This window comes from Neovison vison, chromosome 8, assembly GCF_020171115.1.
Source record: "Neovison vison isolate M4711 chromosome 8, ASM_NN_V1, whole genome shotgun sequence".
Taxonomy (NCBI): Eukaryota; Metazoa; Chordata; class Mammalia; order Carnivora; family Mustelidae; genus Neogale; species Neogale vison.
Window position 1 is genome coordinate 4,720,005 of NC_058098.1, and position 10,439 is coordinate 4,730,443.

Below are 10,439 nucleotides of genomic sequence, written 5' to 3' on the forward strand. Positions count from 1 at the left end.
GGTTAGGAAGGTCAACAGGAGAAGTCTGGTGTGGATGGGTTGTGTGGGCGGACTGCACCCCACAGAAGTGCCCCTGGGCCCAGTCAAGTACAGAGGGAGGAACCCACCCTGTGCCCACTCCAGCTCTGAAGAAGGCATCGAGCTCTGCTACTCAGAAACCTACACAAACCGGCTTCCAGAAACTTCTACCAAATGCTTTCCTTTCTTGCTCCTTGGGGTCTGGGGTAGGGGGGCCTGTAGCCATGCGGGCTTTTCCTCCTGGCCCTCTCACCAATGGATGCCTCCTTTTCCACCCCTGTGTCCGTCCCTCATTTGTAGCACCTGGATCAAAGCCTCAAGGTTAATGTCTACAGCGGAAGGAAGACAGCCTGGCTGGCCAGCTCGGCGGCCATCTGTGCTGTGACAATGTGGCCAGGACAGGTAAGGGGGCGTGGGTAGGTTTTAACGGAGCCTGGGAGACCCAACCTTTCCAGGAAATCTATACTCAGTGGCAAACCTTGGGCTCATTTCTGCCTTTAAAGCTGTTGGCTTCCTGCAAATATCCAGGGAAAGGAGGATCGAGGCATCAACCGAACGCTCTGTTCCTCCTGAAAAGCAGGTCCAGGACCACCTGGGTGCAGAGACCCCAACAACAATCTCATTACAAACAGGGGGTGAGAGGTATAGGATCAAAAGCAGTAAAAGACCTAGACAACATTTTGTTTTTAAAATTACATCACGTTGTTCTTTTGAAAAACCATACTTAGAATTCCCAAAGCATATAAAAAAAAGCAGAGCATTTATTTTGCCCTATTCGTTATATAAGCCAAGAATGAGTGCGTGACGAGAATGTTCTGGAAGGGAGGGTTGAAGGGTTATTTCCTGTTCTTTGCAACATCCACTGAGCAAGTGAGGAGGGGAACTCCATCTGCAGAGGGACCCCCAGGGGGGCGCCCCTTTTCCTGGGTGTGGACACTGGGTGCCTGGTGGTCAACCCACTCTTGCCCAGGGCCCGCTGACTGTCTGGACTCAGTGGATGCCTTGTTTTGGCCAGCCTAGCTCTCTGGCATACGCCCCCTTGCAGCTTCTGATCTCATAATCATGCTCTAGACACTTGTTCAGGCCCGGCACCCCGGATCTCCAGCCGATGAAGCCCTGGGTCGTCTTCGGGACTGGGGGGGATGGAAGGACCTGGAATGGAAAGGCAGGGGGTTTAGCCACCTGGGGCCACAGTGACATGAGGGTTGACCACGAGGCCTCAGGATCGGCGTGGGAGGCCTGATGGGGAAAAGACAGGAAAGAAAATATCCCGAAGGAAGCGGCGCCCAGGGCAAGCACACTCCAATGAGCTGGATTCCGAGACTCCCTTCTCCCCGCAAAAGTCACGGACGCCAAATGTGTTTCTTTATCTGGTCACGCTTAACACGTCCATTCACGACCTCCAGTGAAATAATTTTCATTTGACAGAAGAGTAGAAAGGGGGGAAAAAGTGAGGTGTAGAAACATCGAACACTACAGTTCACACCGCCCTCTATAAAACCCAGAGCAATGTCGTCTGATGGGATCCTGATGCTTCGGACTCCGCCGGTTTGGCTCTGAAGGCTTCATGGTACACGGACGCGCATACCCACGTGCCCCCCAAACTGTAGGGACCACGGGATGAAAAGCAACGGGATTTAATTAAAAACCAAAGGGAAACGAGGTTCTGCCTGAGATGAAACACAGTTGCATTTGTCAATTCCTTGGACAGACTTGAAATACTTGGAAAATGAGGGCAAATGTTCAGGCTGCTTCTCTCCTTCCGTTCGGAACGATGTTCTCCGTTCTGCTCTCACAGGGCAATCTGAATGAAGACACCGGGGGGATATTTGTTCGAACAGGAGAACCGAGAGGGAGCGGTTTCGGACGCCTGGGATCATGAGTGCAACCTCAGCACAAGGGGTCTGTGTGCGAGGCGGCGGCGGTGGGGGGCGTCCTGGCCACTGGCACACAAAGCCCCCAAACATATGTTCTCGATGAACCGCTAACATTAATTTCCCGAGAGGCCACATTCAGGGAAGGTCACCAACAAATGCGGGAGGGGCCGGCGTTCCCCGCCTGTCCAGACGGGCCCTTGGGACACAGACTCGCTTCCAAGTCTGCCTCCAGCCCGTAAGGGAGATGCGGGGGAAAACCGCCCCGGGATGCCCGCTTTCATGGACCGGGTTAGCAGAGATGAAAACACGCTGCTGACCAGGGCCTTGTGGGAGACCAGGCTGGTTCGTTGTCGGTGAAGGGCAACTAGAGCAATTATCTACCAAAAATGAAAATGCAAACATCCTTCGACCTGCGATGGAACTCCCGGCACTAGTGCTAAGACAGCCTCGTCGTATCTGAGTCTAAGACGCGGGGCAGGTCAGTGTGTTCTGAGACGGGACGTGTTGAACAGAAACTGCTAAGAGAAAGAAGGTGCAGAAAATACACAAAATATGGTATAATTAGTGCAGCAAGGGAAAGAAGGCGAAAAAGCCACACAACACGCTGGCCTGTGCCTATCCGGTCTCAGGAAGGGGGCGTGGGAAACCGAGAGTCCGGGGACAGGGCTTTTCAGAACATGCCTTTTGGGGTAGAGGACACCTGTTGAAACAGATGGATTTTAAAGGCTCTAGCCACCCAAAGAAGGGATGGGAGGAGGAAGAAGGGGGCCGTTTCTTCAGCAAGGAAGGACATTCAGTACCTGGACCAAGATCCTTGTCCCCGAGGCCCTCTGCTTCAGTTTTCCTGGGACAAAGGGGGTTTGGCGGTGATTACATCTACTTCTAGGGTTGTGGTGAAGACAAGATGACCACATAAAGTACTTAGTACGGTGAGCAACCACGACCCGGTAACGAGAGCCAGCATTTTTGTGGGCGTTAGACAGAGGCATCGTGAGACATCCAGATGGAGCTCCCTAAGATGCTAACCACGGTCAGGCATATATTATTTTAATTTATTATTTTGTTGTTTTTCTAAAATATCAGCGAATCTGTACTGCTGGATAGTCAAGGGGAAGACATTCTCAGCATATCTCAGTGGAGCATAGTTGTTCATTCAGCCGTCAGACGTGCACCTGCCGGGAACTCTCCACCGACCACTCACCGCCGAGCACTGTCCGCTGAGCACTCACCGCTGAGCACTGTCCGCCGAGCACTCACCGCTGAGCACTGTCCGCTGAGCACTCTCCACTGAGCATGGTCTCCACCAAGCACTCTCCGCCGAGCACTCACCGCCGAGCACTCTCCACCGAGATCTCTCCACCGAGATCTCTCCACCGAGCATGGTCTCCACTGAGCACTCTCCACCGAGCACTCTCCACCGAGCATGGTCTCCACCGAGCACTCTCCACCGAGCATGGTCTCCACCGAGCACTCTCCACCGAGCATGGTCTCCACCGAGCACTCTCCACCGAGCATGGTCTCCACCGAGCACTCTCCACCGAGCACTCTCCACCGAGCACTCTCCACCGAGCATGGTCTCCACCGAGCACTCTCCGCCGAGCACTCACTGCCGAGCACTCTCCACTGAGCACTCAACACCGAGCACTCTCCACCGAGAATGGTCTCCACCGAGCAATCACCGCCGAGCACTCTCCACCAAACACTCCACCAAGCACTCTCCACTGAGCACTCAGCACTAAGCACTCTCCACAGAGCACTCACGTTTGCCAGTCACTCTGTCAGACCCCGAATGCATCAAGAAAAGAAAATTCGCAGAGCCTACCTCCTCCCAACCCTGGCCACCTTTGGTGTGAGTTTTCATCCTTTCTTCCCATCAAGACACAGAACTGCTTTGTCTGTAGCCTGTCAGAGGGCAGAATCCAGGACCAAAATCACGGGCCCATGGAGGCAGGCCTGGGGATGTACCCAGCTCAGCAATTTCTAGAGGCATCTGACCCATGTCTATGGCTGACTGGTCAAAGGTGGGGAGACCATCAAGTCTTCTCCCCTATGGGATTGCCGGTCGCTCACTTGGCAATCACAGGGATCTTTCAGAAAGGCAGTCCTCACCATGTCGCAGCACTGATTTCCCATTGCAGACTAGGCTCAACTCCTTCCTCTAGCCCCAAGGTCCAGTGGGATTTGGCCCTGCCCTCGTCTCTATCCACCTCCCTTCCCTTCCCACTCTGACCCACCCCCGGCTCACTGAGCTCCAGCCTCATGGCATCCCTTGCTGCCCCTGAAATATACCAAGCTTTGTTCTGCCTCAGGGTCTTTGTATGTGCTCTTCTCTTTGGCTGGAAAGCCTTTCCAGGGCTGGATCCTTATCATCCTTCAGTTCTCAGCTCCATGGGCACCAGCCCTTCCCCTGTTCATCTCCAAAACCTCACCTGTCTCTCACCTCCATGGCATCTAACCTAGCAAATGACAATATTGTTGTTGGGGGGGGGGGTCCTGGGTGGCTCAGTCGGTGAAGCATCTGCCTTCAGTTCAGAATCCTGATCCTGGGGTCCTGGGATTGAGCCCCATGTCTGGCCCCCTGCTCAGCAGGGAGTCTGCTTCTCCCTCTCCCTCTGCCTCCCCCACTCATGCTCTCTTTCTTGTGCACGTGCTCTCTCTAAAATAAATAAGTGAGATCTTAAAAGAAAACCCCAATTTTGATGCATTTCGTGTTTCATGGTGGCCTCTCCTCCCCCCTCCCCGCCCCCAACCCAGACTTGTGGGCTGGCGTCTTGTCTTCTTGTTTGCCACTGTTGACCCCACCGAGTCCCTGGCACCTGCTAACAGCCAGCCGTCCCTAGCGCTCCTAAAAGTGCCAGAGACGGTCCCAGATCCTTCATAGGCATTATCCCACAGAACCCTGATACCACTTGCTGAAGTAGGTGCTTTTGTGAACCCCCACTGTACATGGGAAAAGGGGACATGGAGCCATTGAGTCACGTGCAAGACCACAGGGAAGGTGAGCCACCAAGCAGGATTTGGGTCCCAACAGTCTGAGCCCAGAGCCCAGCCCCTGTTAATATCTGCTGAACAACTGGCCCGACCCCGTCATTCTCCTGACTTCTTTCCACTTCTGCAGAGCTGAACGCCGGGACTCCTGCCTGTGTTGAGACCCGTAACCCGATGGGCTCCCCGCCGAAGGGCTCGGAAAGGCTGTGGAAACGGGCCTCCCCCCTGCCGGCTGCCACTCTGTTCTTACCTTCGGCGGTTGGCTTTGTGCCCCTGGAGCAAACACCCTTATTTCTTACTTAGGAAAACAAGGATTCAAAATGACTTTGCGAACCTTGATGTATTTCTCCACCGGGGTCACGGGCCGGATGCGGAACCGCTCCGGAAGCTCGATTTTGGGCTTTGGGGTGGGGGGTTCTTCTTCACCCTCGAGCAGCTGCAACATAACCCCAGAGATGGACCGCGTCAGACTGAGGTTAGTGGGACCCTTCTCTGCATCACCCCCCAGAACGCGGCACTTTGCAGGTGACCTAAGCCACGCTGAGAAACGTTCAGTAGCTTGGTGCAACCCCACAGTAAGAAAGGGGCCGAGCGGGGACCGATACAGCCGCCCACTGCTGTGTCCTCTACCACCTTTGGCAACCTGCTAATTTATGCTCCTGAGTCATAATTGGAGAAAATTTCACAGGTTACAGACTCAAATAAATAATTGCCAACAAGGTTTTAGGGCCAATCTTTAAAATATTAGAGGAGAGCTCCCACCCCACCCCCCTTTTAATTTTTAAAGCAATTTCGAACTCTTTGAAATCCCAATTTAATTACATATAAGGAATATTAATATAGACTCTTTTTATGTATTTTATATTAATAAGGACTCATTTTATGCATAACATTTCAAGTTGTATAACTCTGTAAGTATTAAAAAAAACCTCATTAAGAATGGCATAATTTCAAAGGTGGGGGGATGGGGTTGAATTACAAGTGGGGTTATGCCGCCTTGAATTGGGAACGTTTTGAATTATGCAAGTCCTATGTGGTTCTGCGTCCCTCCAGGGAAATGTGCCTTCTGGGTGTCACGTCCTGGAGCTGGTTGGAAAGGTTGGAGTCTGGTGGCCACCGTCCCACTGAAGCCCATACGGGCATTTGCTATCTGCATGGTGTTTTATACAACGGAGCCACTGTTCTAGACTCAGATTTCATGTCAACGTGGGGATTTCTGGACTCTTGTGAACAATGGGAACCCCGCTGGGCTGATGGGGGCTCCCCCTGCGTGGGGCTGGACCCTACGGCTCCCTATTCATTTCACCTGGTCTTCTTCCTGCTCTAGTTACCCAGCTGGCTTAGGAAAATACCAAGAACATCTTCCCAGTAATCTCTCACACAGCCACCTGGCTTCTACTTCTCATCCCATCTGGACTTCCAGGGAGGCAGCTGAGGGACTCTCTTCCCTCTTACAGATGGGGCAGCCCGAGGCAGACAGACCGGCTTCTCCTTTTGGGGTCTCCCTTTGTGAGTTATAGGACTTCGCGACTCTCTGAGCTCAATTTCCCAATCTACAAAACGAGCATAAACAGCCCCCTTCTCTGTGCCAGGGTCGCTGTGCAGATTAAATGAGCTGGTTCCGAGGAAGTACCTGGAGGACGCCTGGCACGTAGTAGGTGCTCAGTAAATTAGGGAAAGGACGGAGCCTGTAGGTTTCGGTTAGCGGTCTTCGTAAGCAACACTAACTTTATTCCTGGGAAGTCTATGCCTCCTTATCATTTATTCCTTGAAATAATCAATTCAATAACCTCTGGGCGTATCAAATTTATATTTACCTCCTTGAGAGGGGTTGTTAAAAATCCCCAATTCTGGGCCCAGTTTTGTCGTGCTTCAGTTTCAGACTTCAGGCGGTATTTCCTGAAAAACAAAGTTCCCAAGTGCTGGACGGTATTTGAAAAAGGTCAAAGTAGCAAACCCTACAGTCCCCTGGGGAATATTTTACATATTTTTAATGCCCATTGATTGAACGATGAGTCTGCACCAGGAAGGGAGTTGGGTGCCAGAGGGAGCAAGAGCCCCTTGAGGGAGACAGGTGTCAAAAGAAGGTCCTGGTTGGGAGGCACACTGGGGAGAAAGTGGGACTGGGGGCCGGGTCTGCGTGAGGGGCCATCTAGGGACAAGACTCCTCATTTTGGTGAAGTGAGTGAGGCGGGGTGAGTGAGATTTCTGGGGTGCAAAATTTAAGGGGGTGCACCCTCCCAGGGTCCTGCAAGTGCAGAGCAGGCACTTGCATGACCTTGAGAACGAGTCCTCCTTAGATATTACCCACTAGGGCGCCCCACTTGTCCCGCCCTAATCCTGGCGCTGCTTTTGCTCCACATTCAATATTATTTTTATATAATTACCTGCTAGTTGAGAGCTGGTGTGTTGCATTTTGCAAACGTCTAATTTGGCATTCACTCGTTGATCGTCAAGTTTCTTTTCCCATTTTGGAAATCAGTATCTGCCCCCCACCCCCATTCCCAGTGTCTCAAAGTTTTGGAGGTCCCTCAACGAGCTTTTTGCCCTGGGCACTGAGCGTCTAAACCAGAGTCTAGTCTAATGGAGATGTAATGTGAGCGCAAACACGAGCCGTGTACATAATTAACAACTTTCTAGCAGCCACACTTCAAAAAAAAAAAAAAAGTGAAGGTAAATAGATGAAATTCATTTTTACTATTACTTTTTGGGGGTGTGAAATCTTTGAAATCTGGTATATATTTCACATTTGCAGTTCATTCCAATTTGGACCAGTCACATTTTAAGGACTCAATAGCCACTTTGGACATTGGACCGAAAAATGGTCTGAAGGCTGAACCAACTCTCTTCACAGGGGATGGGCCATCTTATTTGGGTCTTGAAGGATGCATAGGAGTTCATCTGGTGGAGAGGGAGGAAGGGGCATTTTACACTGACAGAACATACCTGCTATGGTGATTTTGTACATATCCAAGTAGGAGGTAATTGGATAAAGACAAAGATTAAAAAGATTAATAGTTGTATATTTTATGCCAAATGAGATTGGCTTTCCGTTGACAAGTGTGACACAAAGTTTCCTATAAAAATAAATTTGAGTGAAACAAAGCCAGTTTAAAGAAAAATATGAAGAGGTTAACACAGGTTTTACAAGGAAATGGTAAAAATCAGATAGATGGCAAATAAGAGAACTCAAGTTTAAGAAGTAAGCAGCTCTGCTTTACTGCTACTAAACTTTACTTACTTGCATCCAAATTAGTAACCTCCCATATTGGTTAACAAAGAAATGGTATATTTAGCAATTCAATAGAATGTCAAATGAAAACATCCATTACAAATGTCTGCTCAATATAAGTCTTTTAGAAAAAGGATTTTTTAAGTTAAAATTTCTTACCAGTTTAAAAAGCAGGAGAATCAAGAGAATGTAAAAGGCTTATTTATCTCTCATTCAAATTGAACAAATATTAAGATTTTGTTTTCCTTTTTATAAAAAAATTCGGTAAATCTTAAAAATAACATTTTAGTCGGCTCTCAACAAGCAGAGCTTTGCAGATGGTTGTAAAGCCAGATGTAGTTATCTTTCATCTTTAGCTGTGCGCCTGAGAGAAGAGGGGAAAGGCTTTCTGGTTGCGCTCACGTCCCTAACATTGCCCCGACCACCTCCAGCGCACTGTCCTCTGCGCCCGAAGCTCGACCACCTCCAGGACTCGGAGGGGAAACTGAGGCCGCCAGGTATGTGCCCTTGAGGTGGGAACGGCCCAGCCCACCTGGGCATTTACCAGATCTCGTCCTGGGCCACGAGGTTCATGCGCTCGGCCGCAGCGGTGCTGAGAGGTTTCTGCGCCATGGGGGCTGGGGCTCGGGGCGCCAGCAGCACGCACCAGGCCGGGGCTCAGCGTCTCTCGTCGCCAGGGAGACCGGTTGCCCAGCAACGCGGGACGCGGAGGCGGAGGCTGCCGCTGCACCTGGCGCGGGGCGGGGCCGCGTCCTTGTGCCTGTTGCCAGCCTCTGCACCTCTGAGGCCCTCGCCCTCCTCCCTGCCCACCTGGCTAGCTCTGGGGGCAGAAGCCCCCCTTCTGCGCGGGAAGCCCTGGGAAAACCTCAACACCTAACACCCTGGTCCCTTTAAAATTTAGGCCTACATGGGAGGCACATATGCACACGGACAAGTGTACCGATCTGAAGGGTACCAAGCTTCATGCATTCTGTCCCAGGAACATAGCCTGCGACCCCCGCCTAGATAAGGAAATGATCACCGTTCGGTTCCACTCCCGAGGAGGACTCCATCCTGTCGCAGACTGTTCAGGGCCCCAGTTTTTGGCGACTGCGGTGCTGTTCTGAGTACCCCTGTCCGTGGCTTCAGGAGAATGCATGCACGTCTGTCGGCATTCACTCTTTAGAACAATCCCCCGGTGACACTCAGATAAGAGAGCCCGCCCAGCGCACAGCCACACTCCCCTTCCTGCCCATCAACACCAACCCCTCAAAATTGGAGTGCTCAATCGTTTGTTGACTGACTTATTGACCCAAAGGCTTCCACCACTGCACATTGTCACAGGTCTAGAACTGGAAAATGGGTCTAATGTCAGTGAGTGGACAGAGAGCACGGGGCAGGGGGCTAGCGTGAGATCTGCTCGTGCCCAGAGCCTCCTGGGACTGAGCGACCAGAGGCGGCTTGCTTCTGCCGACCTGTGGGTTCGCTCCCTGAGAATTACCCACTAGGAGAGGGCACAGATGTCCGTGATTCTCCCTGGCCGGTCTCACAACCGCCCTCTCCCTGACCTCCTTGCTCTCTCGTCAACAGATTTGTGCCTTTATGGGGCTGTTTGGACGGTATATTTTCATATAACAATGCTCCCCACACTCAAGGCATGTGATGCTTTTCTTGGTTGTTGGGGGTGCCAGGTAGAGGCCCCAAATTGGGGTGATCCTTTTTGCCCACTCAGCCAAAATCGTGAGGGGACAGGGAGGGCCTGGGAGGAGAGTGGATGCGTCGATTCGTGAATGCAGAACATGCTATGCCCATGGCCAAAGCAAGCTGGCGGGCGGCCGGTTTGGCACAAGGTGGACACATGTCCAGGTGGGCCTGGGGTTTTCTTTCTGGCCTTTTCCGTGAGGCTGCCATCCTTTCAACAGGCGGTCAGTGACCTGGAAAGAGATGTGAATAGCGGGCGGCCGGGGATAGGAGGGTTCCTCATGCAGGACTGTCAAAGTCCGCTTCCCTCCGTGGGAAGCTTCCAAGATGATTCTGTTAAAATAGTTAATTCAGAATAAATTCATTTACCCACTGTCTCTGTGCTGGGCACTGAGAATTCATTCATTCCAAATGTTTGCTGAGCGCCTCTGATGTACCTGGGGATCTCGGAGGGGACGAGACCCTGCTAAGTCATTGTCCCTGCCCTGGGGGAGGGGCCAATGTCTCTGGAGGGAAGACAGACTAGGAAGCGCGTGGACAAAGGCACATACACACTCAGGTCAGGGAGAGATGCGCGCCGCCGAGGTGACAGCAGGAAGGAGGCCCAAGGGGAAAGGCATGGAGGGATGAGTGAGTTGCCAGTC

At 51.8% G+C, this 10,439-nt stretch overlaps 1 protein-coding gene across 2 annotated transcripts; it reads right to left on the reverse strand.

The window, feature by feature from the left end:
* Positions 1-757: 757 nt before the first annotated feature.
* C8H20orf85 (chromosome 8 C20orf85 homolog) lies at positions 758-8,771 on the reverse strand. 2 transcript variants are annotated; one of them, XM_044262283.1, is made up of 4 exons: positions 8,660-8,771; positions 6,701-6,782; positions 5,218-5,319; positions 758-1,170 (listed from the first exon to the last, which is right to left on the reverse strand). In XM_044262283.1, the coding sequence occupies exons 1-4, from the start codon at positions 8,725-8,727 to the stop codon at positions 1,009-1,011; spliced, it is 414 nt and encodes a 137-aa protein (XP_044118218.1). In that variant the 5' UTR covers positions 8,728-8,771; the 3' UTR covers positions 758-1,008. The 2 variants fall into 2 exon arrangements, with proteins under 2 accessions (XP_044118218.1, XP_044118220.1); XM_044262285.1 differs by having other exon boundaries at positions 8,648-8,712.
* Positions 8,772-10,439: the final 1,668 nt, after the last annotated feature.

What these genes read in the sequence shown, in the direction of transcription:
- C8H20orf85 (XM_044262283.1), bottom strand. Translation starts at nt 8,727, where the DNA reads ATGGCGCAGAAACCTCTCAGCACCGCTGCGGCCGAGCGCATGAACCTC. An exon ending in GTGGCCCAGGACGAGATCTG is followed by an intron (nt 6,783 to 8,659) that starts GTAAATGCCCAG and finishes TTTGTTTTTCAG; the next exon opens with GAAATACCGCCTGAAGTCTG. An exon ending in CGGTGGAGAAATACATCAAG is followed by an intron (nt 1,171 to 5,217) that starts GTTCGCAAAGTC and finishes TTTCCATTCCAG; the next exon opens with GTCCTTCCATCCCCCCCAGT.